General features: G+C 36.6%; 1 protein-coding gene across 1 annotated transcript in view; it reads left to right on the top strand.

The window, feature by feature from the left end:
• slc24a4b (solute carrier family 24 member 4b) overlaps window positions 1-22,283 on the top strand; it is a 50,357-nt gene that overhangs the window by 11,956 nt on the left and 16,118 nt on the right. Inside the window, exons 3-5 of the mRNA XM_067418204.1 lie at window positions 16,621-16,697; window positions 20,789-20,863; window positions 21,076-21,160. Coding sequence (XP_067274305.1) covers window positions 16,621-16,697; window positions 20,789-20,863; window positions 21,076-21,160 — 237 coding nt within the window. The remainder of the gene's footprint in view (window positions 1-16,620; window positions 16,698-20,788; window positions 20,864-21,075; window positions 21,161-22,283) is intronic.

Genomic DNA, 22,283 nt, shown 5'->3' on the forward strand with positions numbered 1-22,283 from the left:
ATCCAGCAAAGAAAACTGGAGGAATTAGCTTCAAGTACCTCATGATTTTCCTTTCAGTCGACATCATTCTGGAATAATCGGCACAGCTCTGAATCTGCAGCTCTCGGTTCGTCTTTCTCACCTCTTCCTTTGCCACTAAGTTTTCAATCTGAGTTGGAGCGTGCCAGTTGACAAGATTACAAGATGAAAATCTTGTAATCTCTGAAGATTACATTTGACTATTTCCTCCTCTTCTTCAGCATGTTGTGCAAACGGCAATGGCATCCTCTTTCTCTTTTCTTCACCATCTTCATGGCCTCATTTTCTTGTTTTATGTCATCTATGACAATGCAGCTTTTAATTAGATTTTGTGAGTGTTTTTTTGTTGTTGCTAAACTGGTTTGAGTATTTCAGAAACTGCTGATCTTCTGCGATTTTCACGCACAACCATCTCTAGAGTTTACAGAGACAGGTCCAGAAAATAGAAAATATCCAGTGTTAAATATGGCAGTTCGTGGGAGAAAAAGCCTTGTTGATGCCAGAGGTCAGATGAGAATGACCTGGGCTGGGTCTCCTGATAAGTGCGCTGCAAAGACTCTGAAGGTCTAACTTAATTAAAGGTATAGCATTTCTCGGTGTGTTTCTTTGAACTATATATTAGGAGGTTGTTTAAAGGGGAGGGTGAAACACTCAGTTTCAGTCAATCTCATGTCAATCTTGAGTACCTATAGAGTAGTATTGCATCCTTCATATCTCCGAAAAGTCTTTAGTTTTATTATATTTATAAAAGAAATATGGGCTGTACCGAGTCTTTCCGGAAAAAACCGAGCGCCTGGAGGCGTATTGAGTGGGCGGAGCTAAAGAATGACGAGCGCACAAAGCGGTGACGTCCTCAAGCGTGGAGAAGCCCATGGGTATCGATCTCAGCTAATAGATATATGATCCAGAATCATTCGGAGGCTGAAATAAACTGAACAGGAGAAACAGCAACAGCAGGACGTCCGTCTCTGTGGTATGGACTGTATTTAGTGGCCTGTCAACATTTGTGTGTGTTTACTCTCAGTTTATGAGGACATGATTCGGTTTATGGACTATTGTATGCGACTAAACCTTAGCAGTAGCAAGCAAAACGGTTTTGCACGTCAGACTAGTGTAACGTTATACAGAGAACAGCAATGGAGTAACCGTTAGTGCATTTGAATGACGAAGCACGCGATCGTGTCGTTTACTGATGTTTACTCACACGCCGATAGCCAACAGCACAGACATTTGAAGCAGTTTTACTCACCGGCTGCTTCCAAAGCAGGACCGAACCTTTATCGCTGGGACCACTCCGTCAGAAACACACTTCTTTGTTATGATTTGGTAAAGTCCTGACAGCAGTGAACGGTGGAGATCCACTTTTGCGACGCGACTGAAGTGATGTTGTGAAGCTTCTCGTCATTTCTGTGTTCAAATCGAGTGCGGCGCAGAGTGTTTATGGGCGTGCATTTCCTCTCTCGCTCTAGTCACGCGTGCACACCCTACCGGGAGAAGAGCCCGTACGGCTCATACAAAGACCTTCCGCTCTATTAACGTCAAGCCGAGCCATACTCGAAAAAAACTTTCTGTCTTTGAAATTTCTGTCATTAGTTTCTCTCCGTCATGTCGTTCTAAACCCGTAAGACCTTCGTTCATCTTCAGAACACAAATTAAGACATTTTTGATGAAATCTGAGAGCTTTCTTTCCAACCGAACCAGGAAAGAAAATGCCTCTGCACTCAATTGGTTAGACATACAACCAATCAAAGCAACGGAGTAAGTGACGAGCTACGCATACACACTTAAAAATAAAGGTGCCAGGAAGAAACAAAAATGGGTTTTCACTGTAATGCCATAGAAGAAGAACCATTTTTGGTTCCCCAAATAACCGTTTTGTGAAAGGTTCTTTAAAGAAATTTTTTTTTCTAACCATTTTATAGTCTAAAGAACCTTTTTGCACTACATATAACCCTTTGTGCAATGGAAAGGTTCTTCATGGAACCATACACCCTGCCAAAGGAACATTTAAGAAACTTTATTTTGAAGAGTGTAGTAGTCAACAGAACTCAACTGCACGAACGCTGAAGGAAGTACACTGTAAAAAAATATTTAGGAAAAAAGTTTCCTGGTTGCCTTAAAATTTTGAGTTCATTGAAATTAAAATTTTGAGTTAATACAATTAATCTTTTTTTGAGATTCGATAATCTTTATTAAAATATTATTAAGAGATTTTGTAAGCATATTGGGTAATTGTGTGTGTTTTATTTCTGATGACGCAGTGAAACATGCCAAATAGTGCTATTTTCATGATTTATCACATTTTTTATGTGGTTCAGATACAATAATATTTTGAGTTTCTATTTATTAAACTAATTTCCTTCATTGTATCAACAACTTTTTTTTTAATTTCAATAAACTCAAAATTTTAAGGCAACCAGGTTACTTACTTTTTTAAGTTAAAATCCAACATTTGTTTTACAGTGTAGAAGAAGAAGATGAGTGTAATCGATCTTTGCCGGTGTTGTAAAAAATATTTAAGGATACTCTGAGTATTTACAACACGATCATCATTTTTGAGAGAAATAGTAACTGTGAATGCATATACGAACATCTTTGTTATAAAATAATTCCACCCAAGCGCTCTTTGTTGATCATCTGTCCATCATCTTATAAAGCCCATCCTGACAGTTTGATTGGTCCGAAAAGCTCTGGTTGGAGCATAGTTGCTCCACAACGGATCAAGTCCAGACCGAACTTCCCGAGCTCAAATGTTGTGGGCGGGGTTAAGTTTGTCTGACATCCTGGCTAGAGATAATCATTGTTTTTCACTTCACCTGGTCATAATGTAATGCCTGATCGGTGTAAATAGGTATATAAGGGGCTAATGAAATTTGATTTGTTGATTTGACCAAACCTGTTTAGAGAGTGTGAAGTGATATGGCACTGAAGTCATGTAATAGTGTTTATAGCAGAAGTCAGTGTTATGAAAGGATGTAATTTCTCTCAGTGGGATGTTTGCTCTGGGTTACGTAAGTCGGGGCTGTGCGGGGAAACTCTGCATATTTCACAAGCTGCTTTTTGCTGAAAAACTTGGCATCACAGAAAAAGAAAAGGCCATTGTGTTTGTCATGAGACCGAGGGCAGTTGCTCTGGTCCAGGGCAGTGACCGGACAGAAGACGTGTGTGTTTGTGTTGAGTGTGTGTGAGTGTGTGTAGTGTGAGTGTGTGTGTTTGTGTTGAGTGCGTGTTTGTGATGAGTGTGTGTAGTGTGAGTGTGTGTGTTTGTGTTGAGTGCGTGTTTGTGATGAGTGTGTGTTTGTGTGAGTGTGTGTGTGTTTGTAATGAGTGTGTGTTCGTGTGAGTGTGTGTGTTTGTAATGAGTGTGTGTTTGTGTGAGTGTGTGTTTGTGTGAGTGTGAGTGTGAGTGAATGTGTGTGTGTGTGTGTTTGTGATGAGTGTTTGTTCGTGTGAGTGTGTTTGTGATGAGTGTGTGTGTGTTTGTGATGAGTGTGTGTGTGTTTGTGTGAGTGTGTATGTTTGTGATGAGTGTGTGTTTGTGTGAGTGTGTGAGTGTGTGTGTGTTTGTGATGAGTGTGTGTTCGTGTGAGTGAGTGTGTGTGTGTTTGTGTTGAGTGTGTGTTCGTGTGAGTGTGTTTGTGATGAGTGCATGTTTGTGTGAGTGTGTGTTCGTGTGAGTGTGTGTGTGTTTGTGTTGAGTGTGTGTTCGTGTGAGTGTGTTTGTGATGAGTGCATGTTTGTGTGTGTTTGTGTGAGTGTTTGTGTTGAGTGTGTGTGTTTGTGTTGAGTGTGTGTTCGTGTGAGTGTGTGTTTGTGTTGAGTGTGTGTCCGTGTGAGTGTGTGTGTTTGTGTTGAGTGTGTGTTCGTGTGAGTGTGTGTGTTTGTGTTGAGTGTGTGTGTTTGTGTTGAGTGTGTGTTCGTGTGAGTAAGTGTGTTTGTGTTGAGTGTGTGTTCGTGTGAGTGTGTGTGTGTTGAGTGTGTGTGTGTGTGTGTTTGTGTTGAGTGTGTGTTGAGTGTGTGTTGGTGTGAGTGTGTGTGTTTGTGATGAGTGTGTGTTGGTGTGAGTGTGTGTGTTTGTGATGAGGGTGTTGGTGTGAGTGTGTGTGTTTGTGATGAGTGTGTGTTCATGTGAGTGTGTGTGTTTGTGATGAGCGTGTTCGTGTGAGTGTGTGTGTTTGTGATGAGTGTGTGTTCATGTGAGTGTGTGTGTTTGTGATGAGTGTGTTCGTGTGAGTGTGTGTGTTTGTGATGAGTGTGTTCGTGTGAGTGTGTGTGATTGTGTTGAGTGTGTGTTTGTGATGAGCGTGTTCTTGTGAGTGTGTGTGTTGGTGTGAGTGTGTGTGTTTGTGATGAGTGTGTGTTCATGTGAGTGTGTGTGTTTGTGATGAGCGTGTTTGTGTGAGTGTGTGTGTTTGTGATGAGTGTGTGTTCATGTGAGTGTGTGTGTTTGTGATGAGTGTGTTCGTGTGAGTGTGTGTGTTTGTGATGAGTGTGTGTTCGTGTGAGTGTGTGTGTTTGTGATGAGCGTGTTCGTGTGAGTGTGTGTGTTTGTGATGAGTGTGTGTTCGTGTGAGTGTGTGTTCGTGTTTGTGTGAGATGGTTTCCTCCGGCAGTCGTGAGTCAGCGTCACAAAGCCTCGAGTCATCAGTCTGAGCTCAGCGTCCACCAACTGTGTGTCCTTTACCCCCACCGGTCAAACGTCCGGCCACGGTCATTTCAGTCTCTTCTTTCTGATTTATACTTGGAACGGCTCTGGACTGGTGTTGAGTGTGTGTGTTTGTGTTGAGTGTGTGTTCGCTCTGATAAAATATATATTTTAAAGTGTGCAGACCGTATTTAATCACTTGTTGTCTTGCTTGCGTGTGTGTATGTTCATGTGAGCTTCAGTGAATGTACTAAGCTCATGAATATTTAATGAGGCAAATGTTGTTTAATTTATGATTGGTTATATTCTAGCACTGCATCTTCACACAGCTGAGCTCTTCATAACTGGTTAAATGCAGTTAACCACCTTTCAAAATAACAGCATTGCTTTAACCCAGGGTTAAAAACAGTTAACCCGTGATTAAGAATATGTGAGAAGCCATTTTTAAGGCTTTTTTTAGTTACAATTATTATTCATTTATGTCATGATGTTAGAATTGTTTTTAATGTATTTGTAAAAATAATCAAGATTTGTGTTGTTCTAAGTTTTATTATGTGAATGACTTGATTATTTATGAATCACGCTGAGTCATTCTCTCTCTCTCTCTCTCTCTCTCTCTCTCTCTCTCTCTCTCTCTCTCTCTCTCTCTCTCTCTCTCTCTCTCTCTCTCTCTCTCTCGCTCTCTCGCTCTCTCTCTCTCTCTTTCTCTCTCTCTCTCTCTCTCTCTCTCTCTCTCTCTCTCTCTCTCTCTCGCTCTCTCTCTCTCTCTTTCTCTCTCTCTCCATTACTTCATTATTCAGTTCATTACACACTTGAGCCGTTTGATTTCTCTGCACTGGCCTCTTCTGCTGATGACACTCAAAGTTCACTGGACACACACACACACACACACACACACACACACACACACACACACACACACACACACACACACACACACACACACACACACACACACACACACACACACACACACACACACACACACACACACACACACACACACACACACACACACCTGGTGTTTGTTATTTATACTCATAACCGTATGGATTGTGAATATTTAAAACCTTGCTTCTTTTTAGACCATATATTAGGATATCAGTTCATTTGCAAAGAGGTCTAATATAATAAATGATGTATTATATTACTTTAATTATATAATTAAATAATATAATCAATAATTTAAATTAACTTGAATTATATTTAGACCTCTTTGCATCTGAAATTTTAAATAAAACATTAATTTGTAAAAATGAATTACATAATTAATCATGTTTATAATTTATAATAATAGCTACTTACTGGTTAATTATTGATCAAAAATGTTATTACACTGTATAATAATAAGATGAATAAAATGTTGGCAATTATGATTATTTTATTGATATATATTTTTTTCATTCTCTATATTTATATAATGAAAATATTACCATCTTATAATAAATAATTTTAAATGAAATAATATGTATATATGTTTTATTTTTATAATTTCTTTATAATATGATATATGATATACTTATATACACACAGTAAACTATTATAATTATATAAAATTGTATAATTTTTATAATAAATATTAGTTTTATATATATCCTTTTATCTATGCATTGTGTTTGTGCTGGAAACCGTGGCTAGTGTCCTGAAGGCAGACTTTAGAGAGGTGACCATTTCTTGACCTGCTGATGCTCGTCCTGTCCTGTCATCATGAGCTGAAGAGCGCGGGCTGAACGCGTCTCGTGCTCCAGTTGTTCAGCGAGTTCATTCATGAAGCGTCCGGCGCTGTGAAATCACGTTATTATCTGCAGATGTAGTTCTGCTGTTCCCGTAAGCCTTTTGATTTTGGAAAGAGCTTGTGTCTGCCCACACGTGCGTCTGCAACAGATGTCCCATTCACTGATCTCTCTTACGCAACACACACATACATTTGAAAGATTACAGGATTAGAGGTTAATTACATTATATCGAAACATGACAGAAGGCAATATTCATCCAACTGAACTTAATGAAGCTTTCTGCAGCTTTACCGTCCACCACGTCAAACAAATGACACAAAAGTTATAACAGGAAGAGGTTCAACACTGGTTAGGGATATTGATCATGAATTATTGATAAAGAAATGTCCAAGGTCATGGCATTGATAATTCATCACTTCACAGAGGCGGACAGTACTCAAAGATTTTTACTTTACAAGTCATTTTGTTTTTCATGTATATGTGCTTTATCAGTGTTCTCCTTCGGGAAAACTTTTACTTCACAACATTTCAAAACATAATGTTCAACCTTTTACTGCAATACATTCCATACTGAATATCATTTAATGCTTAATTACATTAAAAATGTAGTACTGTATACTCTTACTCAAGTAAAAGTAATTCAAAGTTTTACTTGAGTAAGTTTTGCAAGTAAAAAAAGTATTGCATTTTTTATGTAATTAAGTATTAAAGGTGAGAAAACCTATGGGGCGGTACCATAGACTGTAAAAAAATATGGACGTAGTGTCCGTGACGTCACCCATAGGATTCCGATAAGCCGTTCTGAAGCTTAAAGTAGGGTCGAGCTGGGCGTCGCCATCATGTGAGCGAGTCATCGCGTGTCACTCCCGGATAACAGAAAATGGGCAAAAAGGCGGGATGTGGGCGGAGCTGAGGTGACGCAATGACTATAGACAGCAGATAAATGGCTATCCACTTGTAACCACGCCCTTAATTATGCAGAACTCTAAGGCTTTATATAACGTAAATGAATGAGTTATAAAAAAATTCACCCCCCTCACAGTTGTCATGAAGATCAAAATTAGCCGTATAGGCCAAAACTACAATTTGTCCCAGGCTGTAAACATGTTTTTTTCTGCTGTAAAGTTGAGAATTTTAACATGAGGCTCAATGAGATTCTGCTCCTTCTGGAGCCTGCCTCTAGTGGCCCGTTGAGGAATTGCCGTTTACATTACTTCCGTATCGGCTTCAAGAGAGATCGTGGGAGGTTGCCTCTTGGGCAAAAGGTACAAAACCAAAAAGAGTAGAGTCTTTTTGGTTTTGTACCTTTTGCCCTTTTGCCCACTCAAAAAAATGATACTTTAGATTTACTTAATTTTTTTATGTCAGCAGGTTCTACGTAATTGGGTTATGTTGAATTTAATTAACATTGTTTATTTCGGTAAATGTAATTTTTTACGTAAAGTTAATTCAATGCCATTTAGGAGTTAGCATTTTTAATTTTGTCCAAAACTATTACGTTTAATTACTCTGAAATGAATATAAAAAACAAAACAAGTAATCCAGTTTAATTGATGATTTTATTTAGTGAAATGCTATTTTTTTACAACATTTACAAAACCTTTTACATTAAAAGATGGCATTGGGATGGTTTTGTTACATCCATGGCCTGCCAAAAGTCATTTTTTTTTTATTATTAATGCAACTTTAATAGTTATTAGCAGATCCTTACCCCAAGCACATGCTCTACACTTCACCACAAAGATAACGTCCAAAAACACGAACATAACACACACTTTTAAATACCAACATAATAAAACATTAAACATTAAAAAGTCTCTCCATTTTCTCATCTCGCTATAAATGCATAAAATATCACTTTATTTAGACATTTACTCTCCGAATTCAGCCCCTTTGCAAAGCATGATGGGAAGTGAATATCCTGTTTGATTGGGTTACTTGTTTAAATCATGTTATCTCAAAATAAAACCATCAAGTTATGTCAAAGAGTAACGGTTTTAAGTCAGTTTAACATGAATCAATTACATTAGAACCAGAAACCTGATATAATGGTGTTAAATCAAGATGAGTTACTTGAATAAAGTGAACAGCATCATAAGTTCATTTCTTTTTGAGTGTAATAAGTACCTTTATGACACTAATACGCACTCTTAAAGTACTGATTTGTACCTTTTAATGTACTAATATGTACCATTTAGGGGTGATTTACAAAGATGTACCTTTTCACTTTTGTACCTTAGGGTACCGCCCCAGTGACAGCACTGTAGCTTTTTTTCTGAGAGTGTAATGAAGTAAAGTTTTCCAAAGAAAAACACTGATAAAGTATATACATACTTTACTGGAGTAGAAAGTGGAAATACTCCACTACTGTCCGCCTCTATCCACACCTAGGCTTTGTTTAAGTGCATGTTCCTCCTCTCTGCTAATCGTGCCATCTTTGGCTCTCGGTCGGCTCATCGTCATGTGTAGGACACTTATCTTCACGTTATGGAAGCTGACGCCATCTTCTCATCATGCTCAGATGCTTAGCCAAATTTCCTGTGATGATCGTAATCTTGAGAAATGCATTGAGCCAGAACACTGTGGCCAAACGTCCGTGAACGAGGGAGGCACGTTAACCGCGACACACTGGACAGACGCGTGTCCACACTGAGCTATCGTGAGCGCTTGATGAGCACAGATGAGTCTCAGGACCGACATCCTCACACACAATCAGTTTTTATTAATCCAGAAAACACTGTTGGACTTCTGCACTGATTATGGGAAGTTTTTTTGACAATATTTACAGTTCTTGCTACAAAAAATAAGCTTATTAAAAAAAAAAGCTTTATTTATTGGCATAACTCAATGCCTGCTGTGTGTTCACTAAGAGTATATTGTCTACAGAATAGTATGAATTATTGAACACAATGTCATTTCTCATAACCAAAGGTTTGGGGGTCAGTACATTTAATATTTTTTTCTGCAATGTCACATATTATGGAGGACCAAATTACTCAAAATGAAATAATTAAATAAATAATGCATTCAATAAAATAACAATTAAATGCACCAGTTTATTCTGAAATAATTCAATAATTAATTAATTGGTTTAATAACTAAATAATGAATTTAATTAAATATTAATCAAATAAATAAATGTATATATATTTTTGTTCTAATGACATGAAATTGTTTAATATATTTCACAATTACCTCTTCCACCCGTGTTTTTCAGAAAGACGTTTTTCATAATAATATGCTGCATTTACGAACTTGACACTCGAGCTTGAACTTGATTCATTTGTTGAATCATCCATTTCCAAAGCACGATTTTCCCAAAGATGTTTTTCCATAATAATAGAGGACATTTTACAAATGCCAATCAACAGGCAGTGGGAGGGGCTTGGTGCTGATTGGTTTAAATGATTGTTTGATCTGTGTGTGGTGTGGTGACATCATGGAACACCAAGGGTGCCTCTCATTTCTTATTTGTGACTGAAAATGTATTTTGACTCTATTGAATTTTCTAAAAACCTGTAAACGATGAGAAATGTGGCTGTGCTTAAGTAAGTGTGTTTTTATCACATTTTTATTATTTATTATCATTATTATGTTTAATTCCTACCGCCATATTAATTTACAATCAATTCCCCAATTTCCCCTTGCTACTTGCCACACCCAGACAGAGAAAAGGAATCAATCTGAAAGGATTATCCAATCAGCGCTAAGCTCCGCCCACTGCCTGTTGATTGGCATTTGTGAAATGTTGTCTGTTATCATGAAAAATTGGTGCTTGGCGCTGATTGGATAATAATTTCAGATTGATGACTTTTTTCTGTCTGGGTCAGGCAAGTGGCAAGGGGAAATAGGGGAACTGATTGGAAATGAATATGGCGGTAGGAATTGATCAAGATAAAAACGCAATTACTTAAACACCGCTTAAGCACCACCCACTGGCTGTTGATTGGCATTTGTGAAATGTCCTCTATTATTATGAAAAAGATCTTTGGGAAAATCTTGCTGTGGAAATGCATGATTCGTCAAACAGGCGTCATTCGTAAATGCAGCATATTATTATGAAAAACTTATTTTTGAAAAAGCACATTAAATAATGAGAAAATTGATTTTTAAACCTAACAATAGCGTGTGTGGAAGAGGTAATTGTGAAATATATTAAACAATTTCATGTAATTTTACAAAAATAAATAGACACATTTATTTATTTATTTAAATTAATTATCTAATTATTAAATCAATAAATAAATTATTTAATTATTTCAGAATAAACTGGTACATTTAATTGTTGTTTTATTGAAGTCACTATTTATTTAATTATTTCATTTTGAGTAATTTGGTCCTCCATAGTAAAGCTGCTGTTTATTCGCTTGATTTATATTTGTTTATTTATTAAATGTATTTATTTTCTGCTTATCAGTTTTGTCATTTATGTAGCCTGTTTTATTTATTTATCTCAATTTATTTATTCTTTGCAACTGTTTTGACATTTATTCATTCATTGATTTATTCTGTGTATCTCAGTTTTGTAATTCCTAGAACTATTTCATTATTTTTGATTGTTAGTGCACTTTTATAAGCACTATATACTGCAGAAAGCGAAAGAATATTGTTGTATTTGCATTTTGAACACTTCTTTTAATTCTGTTTACATGCTATGCGGCATATTTTCGATGATTTGCAATGAAATGTGGTTGTTTTACTGCCATTGTTCTTGTTGTTCACTTGCTATACACCAGCCAACAACACAAAGTAAAGCTGCTGCTTTCATCGGCTTGATTGAAATGGTAAATGTTCACTGGTTAGGGCACTTGGCGTCGTTTGTTTTGATGGAAAAGCTGGTAAAAACACACATGAGGCCTTGTCACGTAAAGCTGTTCTGTTTCTGGATTTCACTGTGATTATTGTCACTCTAATTACAAGTTTAAGCACATTCACATAATTCTGTTGATTGACACGCGCTCCCGTTTAACTGCACTGCTTTAATCACATTATAAAGCTGCGTGTGAATGTGTGAAAACACACAGACAGATGATTTATTGATCATTTCAGACGGAGCTGCGATCATTGCATCCCTTCGCTGTCCTTGCTCGTGTTTTCAGTCGAGGAATATCGACGTGTCGTGTAAAACTAAGAGCACACATGACGAGCGACAGGTTAATTAATCCATTGCCTGAAATGGAGCATAAAAGTCACCTTGACCTGCAGGAGGTGAATCCATATGCTGCTATTCTTAGAGCCGGCTGAGCAGACTCGTGTGTTGACTCATGGTGAGGGCCGGGCTGCTTTTGCAGGTTTTGCCATTTCTAATGACGTCCTGCTGCACAGGATTATCCCTGTGGAAGTGGCTTGTCGTTGGGAAAGTGTGCTACTATAATACTTTCTGCAGTGGCGTGTGTATTGTGCAGCGTATGGGAATGTTCTGAATGCACTGAATATCTGCATGACCTACTGTATGAGCAGAACACACCCTGAAGAACGCTGCGGCCCACAATGCAATGCACTCAACTTGACCTTGACACAATGTCAACTGGGATTTATTCATTTATTTATTCTGTGCATCTCAGTCCATTCATTCATTCATTCATTCATTCATTCATTCATTCATTCATTCATTCATTCGTTCGTTCGTTCGTTCATTCATTCATTCATTCGTTCATTCATTCATTCATTCATTCATTCTTTAATGAATTAATTCATTTATAGAGAGTATATATATCAGTGTTATTTATTTATTTTGTGCATCTGTTTTGTCATTCATTCATTCATTCATTCATTCATTCATTCATTCATTCATTCATTCATTCATTCATTCATGTAAACAGTGCAAATCAGTTTTATTTATTTATTTTGTGCATCTTAATTCATTCATTCATTCATTCATTCATTCATTCATTTATACAATGTATATCAGTTTTATTTATTTATTTTCTGCATCTTAGTTTTGCCATTCATTCATTCATTTATTCATTCATTCATTCATTCATTCATTCATTCATTCATTCATACATTCATGTATACAGTGCATATCAGTTTTATTTATTTTCTGCATCTTAGTTTTGTCATTCATTCATTCATTCATTCATTCATTCATTCATTCATTCATTCATTCATTCATTCATTCATTCATTTATTCATTCATTCATTCAGTGTATATCAGTTTTATTTATTTATTTTCTGCATCTTAGTTTTGTCATTCATTCATTCATTCATTCATTCATTCATTCATTCATTCATTCATTCAGTGTATATCAGTTTTATTTATTTATTTTCTGCATCTTAGTTTTGTCATTCATTCATTCATTCATTCATTCATTCATTCATTCATTCATTCATTCATTTATTCATTCATTCATTCAGTGTATATCAGTTTTATTTATTTATTTTCTGCATCTTAGTTTTGTCATTCATTCATTCATTCATTCATTCATTCATTCATTCATTCATTCATTCATTCATTCAGTGTATATCAGTTTTATTTATTTATTTTCTGCATCTTAGTTTTGTCATTCATTCATTCATTCATTCATTCATTCATTCAGTGTATATTAGTTGTATTTATTTATTCTGTGCATCTCAGTTCATTCATTCATTCATTCATTCATTCATTCATTCATTCATTCATTCATTCATTCATTCATTCATTCATTTATTTATTCATTCATTCATTCAGTGTATATCAGTTTTATTTATTTATTTTCTGCATCTTAGTTTTGTCATTCATTCATTCATTCATTCATTCATTCATTCATTCATTCATTCATTCATTCATTCAGTGTATATCAGTTTTATTTATTTATTTTCTGCATCTTAGTTTTGTCATTCATTCATTCATTCATTCATTCATTCATTCAGTGTATATTAGTTGTATTTATTTATTCTGTGCATCTCAGTTCATTCATTCATTCATTCATTCATTCATTCATTCATTCATTCATTCATTCATTCATTCATTCAGTGTATATTAGTCATATTTATTTATTCTGTGCATCTCAGTTCATTCATTCATTCATTCATTCATTCATTCATTCATTCATTCATTCATTCATTCATTCATTCATTCATTATATTAATAATGAATTATTATATTTATAATTTGCATCTGTATTGTATTCCTATTGCTATTATTTATTCATTCAGTCCATCAGTTATTCCATCCAAGTAAAAATTGTTGAGTGAAAATTGTTCCAAAGTAAATACTATTGCAACGGTTGGTTGAACCTGGAACAGGCTGAAGACTCAGAAGATCAAAATACAAACTCAACCTTTAAAGCGGTGGTTCCGTGGTTTTTTTCTAGGCTTGGTTGTGTTTATGGGGCGCAGTGTAACATGTCTTAATACTTCTTCTTTTTTTTACGCCGTATTTTTCTTCTATTCTCCCTTTATTCCACACCGCTGTCTCACTGTCCTTTGAACGGCTCAATTTGCTTCCTGCTTCTATGAAGCCCATCCCTCTGAAAAACACAATGCATTAGATTTGTTAGATGGCCAAATGTAGTTTCCTGTATTTTTATTGGCTGAAGTGCCAAGCACATGTTGTCCGGAAAGGCCACGCCCCTTCCCATTACGGGCAGAAGTCACATCTGCGGAGACTAGCGAGGGTTTATGATGTCACCAACCTGGGAGGAAGCTTGTTGTAGTCCAAACCGGCCGTTTTTGTAGGCAATAAACTGCCGTAACTTTAAAAGACAATATCTCTGTTTGCATTGAACTTTCAGCACTGTAACTTCGCAGATACTGTTTATGCTCAAGCAGCAAAATTACACACTAACTAAAGTTAAAAAAGTGAAATCGCACGCAAACACCCCTTTGATAATGATGCTCAGGAACAAACAGAAAGGCAGGGAAACACACTCTAACATAACAGTGAATAGACAAAGATTGAAGGTGAGGGTGCAACTTAACCAGAGAGTAGAAACAAGATGATTAACAAGACACAGCTGGGCAAATGAACTAATGAGGGTAACCATGGGGACAAGGGAAGAGCGGGAAACTGAACAAAGGAAAACAGGAACGAATCAAAATACCAACTCAAAGTCCAAAACACTAACAGAACCGTGAACCTTACACCATATTTCTCCGGTCTATCTTTGGTTAAATGCGTCTGCCAAATGCGTAAATGTGCATGTAAATGTTCAGAACAGGGCCGTTTCTAGCCTTTCTGGCACCCTAGGCGAGATTCATATGTTGCCCCCCCCCCCTTTTTTTTTTTGTTTAAACTACAACTTATTAAGTAAATATGACTTCCTTATTTCATGGGCATATTGTACATGCATTAATCGAATAATGTAGCTAGGTTTATTATCACTGAGATCACAGATGTTGGGTGGGTTCGGGGGCATGTTCCCCCGAGAAAATTTTGATTTCTATGATCTACATATGTGTATTTTAAGATGTTCTGAAGGCCAAAAAATTAGACAACAATAGCTTGAAAACCATGTCACTCGGCGCCGCTGCGGATTGAAGAACACACTGACACAAAGACTAAAAGACGGGATGAAGCCGTAGCCGAAGCCTTGCGCCAGTTTCATGTTTTAAAGGTTAATCACATATTTTTTTAGGGGGGGCTGAGGCATAAGTTCATAAAAAAGGGCCTAGTGAGGCCCATGGTTATGAGAGTATTAGCCTACTTGATCAATTTACACTAAACAGCTATCTCTGATGTAAAAAAATTTTTTTTTTTAAATTAACTGCTATAATGTTCTGCACCTGAAATGAGCATGGCGTGTGGTCCGTCCAGTACTAATATTCAGTGTAATGTTTTGCTCAACGTTATGATAGAGCGACCAGCTTAGTAGAGAACAAATAACCAATAAGTAGGCTAACATACCTGTATATTTCGCTTTCTTTTTTTATATTTCCTCTTTTTTATTTTTACGATACTGAGCCCCTGATGGCTTTGACCTTTTCATGATGATGAAACTAAAGCACGCTGTAACGAGTAGAAATATAGTGTGGCCCCTTTAAGAGTTGCGCGCGCTCCCTGCAAACGAAGTCTGCATTTTGTGAATGTGCGCACTGAGTCTTGAGCTCCCATGTGTGGGGATTATTTTCTGTTTTCTATTGCTAACAGTCAGTTATTTTGTTTTATTAAGTAATGCTGTGGACGGAAAGGGAGTTTGTGATGAGAGTTCAGCGGGGAATAAAGTGCGATCTGTTTGATGTTAATCGCCTCCGTGTTTGCATCCACTCCAGTTACATTAAGTGAGCTATCCGCATTTTTCACTCGGACACAAGCGTTACAACGCCACGGATGACGACGTTCCCTGCCGCCCTCTACATGATCTCATTTCATTACAGCAGTGCCACTATCACCATCATGGCGACTTCACTCCAATAATCGCAACTAATCATAATGCCTTGAAATAGCAAAAGTACGAAATATTAATAATAAAATATATATGAAATAACTAAAAAATCTTGTTGGGGCGGGGACTCATTAGCGCCCCCCAGCTGTTGGCGCCCTAGGCGACCGCCTAGTTTGCCTATGCCTAGAAACGGCACTGGTTCAGAATGGAATAAGCACTGTTGTATTCTAAACTGTTGTTGTTTTGAGTTTTAGGTGAGACAAAAGTCAATATAATTTTTTAAACATAAAAATGTATAAACATTTTAAACAGTAGCCTGATTTTGTCTGATCTGATATGTTTTTCAGAGGTTGGGCTTGGCCCCGGTAGTTCAGCAGACCAAGATATTTCAGACAATTTCATGCTCCCAACTTTGTGGGAACAGTTTGGGAATGGCCCCTTCCTGTCCCAACATGACTGCGCTCCAGAGCACAAAGCGAGTCCTGACCTCAACCCGATAGAACACCTTTGAGATGAATTAGAGTCAAATTTGATTTATATATCACATTTAAAAGCACAGCAAAGTTACACCAAAGTGCTGTACAATAAGACAAAGTGCATATAAAAGAAAGCATAAAAAGCAACAATGCAGATATACAATAGGCAGATAAAGTTGTACACCGAAAATGGAAACCTTTTAGAAGAATGGTCAAAAATTCCCCTAAACGTTGAGGAAAGCCTTCCCAGAAGAGTTGAAGCTGTTATAGCTGTAAAGGGTGGGCCGACTCCATATTAAACCCTACGGATTAAGAATGGGACGCCATTAAAGTTCATGTGCATGTAAAGGCAGGCGTCCCAAAACTTTTGGTCATATGGTGAATGTTGTTTGCTTTGGATTAAATGCATGAATGTAAATGCCTGTTTTTGTTCTTTATAGCCATCAATGAATTTCCAGATGATGTTTTCACCAATGCCGAACGGAAGAGCGGTGCTGTACTGCTACATATTATAGCGGTAAGAAAGGCTACTTGACTCTCTCTTTCCTCAAAACATCAAGTGACTAGTTTTTTTAAAAACATTTTTTTAAAGTTTAATATAATAAAGAAGAGATATTGCTCCCAGTAATGATGCAGCTCTTTGCTGTTTTCAGCCGGATCTTACAGTGTGGGTTAATCTTCTGGTAATATGATTTAACTCCGTCACCCATGAGCAACACAATTAAAATCCGCCCCTGGTTATGTAACGCTCTAATGTTTGGCATCACGCACAAGCACAGCTCAGGTCTGAATTATGCATTCATGTGTGGGAATTCTCTTTTCCTCTGGCGCCCCCTGTGGCTGGAATGGATCATGTCTGGAACGCTGAACTATAATTTAAGCTTTGTGCTGTTGTGAAGTCCTTTCTTGTCAAGGGAATTGATGCTTTTTTATGATTAAACAGACAACAAAACACTATTTTTTTTGCAGAGAAAAAAAAAGCAAAGACTTTGGTCTGGGGAGTCTGCTCTGTATTTTCTTCTGCACAAGAGGCTTGATCAATGGGCAAAATTCAAATGACTCTGGATAGTTCCAGCCAATAGAGCGAGAGATGGATAAGTGCATATTTTGCGCACTTTTTTTTGCACTTTTTTTTTTTTTTGCAACTTAACACCCAGTGCAGTTTTTTCATGCACTGGTCAATTCTGAGATTTTGGGCTATTTTGCTCAGATAACATGTCGTCTTGCAGACTCTTACAAAGAAAATATCCAAAATGTACATGTGGGTGTGTGTGTGTGTGTGTGTGTGTGTGTGTGTTGGGGGGTATTGGTCTTATTTGTTTATTTAAAGGATTAAAAGGGATTTAAGGAAATAAATGATAAATAAATATGGTGATTACAACCCTGTGTCTATAGATTTCTATTATAATACATATCTGTATAATACATAGAGTCAGAAATCTCCTATTCAGAAGATTTACATACACCAAACTTTAAAAAATATATTATCTAAATATATTATTCACCTGTTTTATATAAACTTTTCTAAAATTACAGTGAAACAAAAATAAAAAAAATAGTATTGATTAATAAAGATGGGTCCAAAATCCACTTCTGTAAAAACCTTTAATGTCAACAAAATGAAACAAGATTTTTGAACCCAATGTTCAGATTTCTGTTCTGGAGCTTTATGCAAATTATTGCATATTTAATTAGATAACTAGATATGCATCATTTGCATATATAAACGTAACATTTCAGTCATTTGTTTTTGTTGAAATAACCATTATACATTCACAAGAAGAGAAACGCGAAGAGTATGACCCATGTTATGATGCTGTCTGAAGGTCATCATGGCATTTCCTTGCATTTCCTTTGGTTTCAAATCGTGGATAAATAGAAGCTTTTATTGTGTGGGCGGCTCATTACGCTAGACGAGGAAAGGCTCTGCGATGAATACAGATGTGAATCCAGAGGTGTGAAGCAGTCAGGGCACATTGTGCATTCACAGGAGGAAAGGGTTCAGTGGAGGAAAGACCTGACAGCGAGGATAAACAGCAGGCGGACGGTTTTGTGTGCCTCCTCAGAGGAAGGTTTCATTGCTCAGAGGTTTTGTCTGATGGCTCTCTATTTAGGAGACATGAAATAGACACATTTGGTCAGCAGTTGACATACAGCATTGCAAGCATGTACTTGCATGTACATCAGATGCAGCAGATGCACTGATGTATCTGCCAATTATTGGTATCAGCCGAAAAAACGTGTTCAGTCTGCAGCTCATAGGCTGCATCCGAAATCCCATACTTCCCTCTATATATAGTAGCAAAATAAATTCACAGTACTCATAAAAGAGCAGGAAAAAGTACCCGGTTGAGCTACTTCTTTCAACGTTTTTTTCAAGTGTGCATATGATGGACACTTTCCTATCCCATGAGGCCACGGGAGAGGATTTGCGAACAGCAGTGAAGCGATGTAACTGACTCTGGTGGGACACATGATAATGACCACATGACGAATGCAGGACGTCCGGATTACTTTTTAGCTGTAGTGAAGTAATTATTTATTCAAAATAAGTACCTACTCAAGAGATATACGTATTCAGGAGCAGCCATTCTGTGTGTGAAGAAAATCTCTCTTGTGTTGAATTTAGGGTGTTAACGCAACAGCAACAACAACAATAACAACAACAGCAACAACAACAACAACAACAACAACAACAACAACAACAACAACGCATTAACAGTTAAAAATAGCGAGGCTAAAGCTATTTGACCCTGAACCACCCGTAGTCAAAGGGATGCCAGGTCTGCAATATTATTTGTAGTGTTACGGGACAGCACCATAATTTAAAGGTTTATAATGAAATAATTACAGTTGAAAACATTTATTTTACAGTTTGAAACTATATAATTAAAAGGTTTATAGAGTTTATTTAATTTTACAGTAAAATACCGTTAATACAATTAGTTTTTCGAAGTGAAAAAGAAGGTCATTGTGTAATTTACAGTAAAAAAAAACGTAAATTGACATTGACCCGAATTCCCTGCTTTACACTTCGCATTTAATGTATTTTCATTGACTTAACTATGCTTCTTCTTAGTTTTTTCTAATCCGTTATGTACATTAAGGTTTAACGTTACATCTAATGTTGTTAAATAAATGTTTATTGTATTTTTAAAATGTCGTGATGTGTATTACCATGATGGTGTTTGGTGTTTAGTGTGTGTGTGAATGACTCTATATTATTATTGTCCTCCTAAAAGCTGGTTGTGATGAGCTTTGATTCATAACGTGATTCTCATCAACGCTGTGATTGGTGGTTGTCTGTCTATATCAAAGGTACATAACAGATATTAATATTTTAATAATGTAGTAATTTAATATTATTTAAATTATTATTATTTTTTTTACCATAATTGTTTAGTGTACTGTGCACTTTTTAATTATACAATTTTGAACTGTTAAATAAACCGTTTTTAACCGTAATTGCCAAACCTTTAAATTATGGTACTGTCCTGTAAAACCTAAAATGTTACTGCTGTATTTTTTACGGTGTAAGTTCTGGCAACCAATGGTCTGTTTCAGCTATAAAATAACAAACATAAAATGAATGTTGACTTCACTCAAAAAAAAGATTCAGGCCCTTCATAAATAAGACACAATTAAATGATGTTTACTTTACCTAATTACATTAAGTTGTGTTGAAATGTGTTTAATCAGCCTGATATATTTAAAACTGAAGTTTACTTAATTAATTTGCTTTAAAACATGAAATATTTGTGCTGACATAACTAACTGGGCAGTGGCTCTCTAGTTCCCAGCATGCTTTGCAAGGGACTGCGCCAGGAGAGAACATGTGGGGATTAAACTGTTATTTTATGTGTTTTTCAGTAAAGGGAAAGATGTTATTAGTTTATGTTAGTGTTTAATGTTCAGTTATGTTGGACATTGAGGAGTTTCTGTCATTTTGTGGTTATCATTATGCAGAAGAGAGAGAGAGAGAGAGAGAGAGAGAGAGAGAGAGAGAGAGAGAGAGAGAGAGAGAGAGAGAGAGAGAGAGAGAGAGAGAGAGAGAGAGAGAGAGAGAGAGAGAGAGAGAGAGAGAGAGAGAGAGTGTGTGTGTGTGTGTGTGTGTGTGTGTGTGTGTTTAGGCTGTGGGCACTGATATACAAATTCATTGGATGGAATTCCTGCTCTCACTTCAATATTTGTAGTTAATTTTGCATTTTATTTTAAAAAATATGCTTGTTGTTGTTTTTTTTAAAGGGAAATTAAATTGATAATAGTGTTCACCTTAGATAATACAATTTAAAAAATGTAACATAACATCATTAAGTAAAGGGCACATATAAATATGATGTAACAGTGACAATTTCAAATGGTTTGTATTTACTCAAAGAAATTGTGCCAGTTTTTTTTTATAACTAAATTGTTATTTGTTAAAATTGGTCAATATAGTTGTGTGCAACCACTTACCACAGATTTTTTTTAATGTAAATTCAACAAGTTTTGAGTGTGTGTTTCTTTTTCACTGCAAAAATAATTGAGATATTAAAGAAATCTCTTTTGCGATTAGTTGGAGCCGAGGTGGTGACGTCTGACCAGGGATCTTCTGTTGTCTTCTGACAGGCTCTCTACATGTTCCTGGCCCTGGCGATCGTGTGCGACGACTACTTTGTGATGTCTCTTGAGAAAATCTGCGAGGTAGGATTGTTCGTAAACGATTCCCAATGAATTCCCATTTCATCCGAGTAATACCGTGGTACAATGACAGCAGCAGAATCTGCACTGTTCTTCCTCTGACCCACTTTGAGGCTTTCAGAAGCTCATAAAACATACTGCTCCAGTTTTGGACGGGGTTTGTGCCAAAGGCTTTGTTGGATGTGAAGCGTCTGCTGTTACTGTGTGTTCTGCAGAAGCTGAATCTGAGCGAGGATGTGGCTGGAGCCACGTTCATGGCGGCGGGGAGCTCAGCGCCAGAGCTCTTCGCATCTGTTATAGGTAAAGTCACACAGTCACAATCATCACTGCAAAATGTTCTTCCTCAGCATTTCTGTCCTGTTTTTCAGAACAAATATCAAAACATTCTTGAATCAAGATACATTTACCTGAGAAGCGAAAAAATGAAGAAACAATATCTGTCAACGGGGTCAGAAAAATAACCTTGTTTTCCCTTTGAATTAAGTTTATTTTTTGAGCCCATTGGCTGATATCTTTCCTTGTTTTAAAGGAGATCTATTATTATTACATCAAGCTTGAATGTTCATAAAACATTGATTGTCTCGTATTCTCCATTGTTGCGGCTCCTCTCTTCCCAGTCTGTCAGTAACGCTCTGTTTAGTTCCTGTCTCTATGAAGCCCCTCCTTCTGAAAAGCACAATGTGCTCCGATTGGTTGGCTAGAGCAGTGTGTTGTGATTGGTCAATGGCTTTGAGTGTGTTTGGAAATGCCCCTCCCCTTACCATAACCGCCAGTTTCAACACACACATGAGCCACATATGCCTTGGGCAGGAACTATTTTAACTAGATGAGTAAAGTTCATTGGGTGGAAAGAAAAAAAGAAAGAAAGAAAGAAAGAAAGAAAGAAAGAAAGAAAGAAAGAAAGAAAGAAAGAAAGAAAGAAAGAAAGAAAGAAAGAAAGAAAGAAAGAAAGAAAGAAAGAAAGAAAGAAAGGCATTGCTTGCATGAATTAGCATGTTTTGTTAGCATGATTACCACACTGTTAGCATGATTTAGCACTTTGTTAAAATTTATTAGCAGGTTTTTATCAAATTGCTAACATGAATTATGTTGCTAAAATGTTCTAGCACATTGTTAGCATGAATCAGCATTTTGCTAGTATGATTTAACACGTTGTTAGCATGAATTACTATTTGGCTATCATGTTTTAGCACATTCAATTGCATGAATTAGCAGGTTAACACATTTTTAAACATGAATTATAATTTTGCTGACACATTTTAGCAAAATAATTAGCATGTTTTAGCATGTCAACATTATTTAATATGTTTGAAGTTCTTTGATAGCATGAATTTGCATGTTGCTAACACATTTTAGCACCTTGCTAACATGAATTAGCATGCTGTAGCTTTGCTAGTGATGGACAGCTTAAATACACCATAAG

The sequence above is a fragment of the Pseudorasbora parva genome, chromosome 15, assembly GCF_024679245.1.
Source record: "Pseudorasbora parva isolate DD20220531a chromosome 15, ASM2467924v1, whole genome shotgun sequence".
NCBI lineage: Eukaryota > Metazoa > Chordata > Actinopteri > Cypriniformes > Gobionidae > Pseudorasbora > Pseudorasbora parva.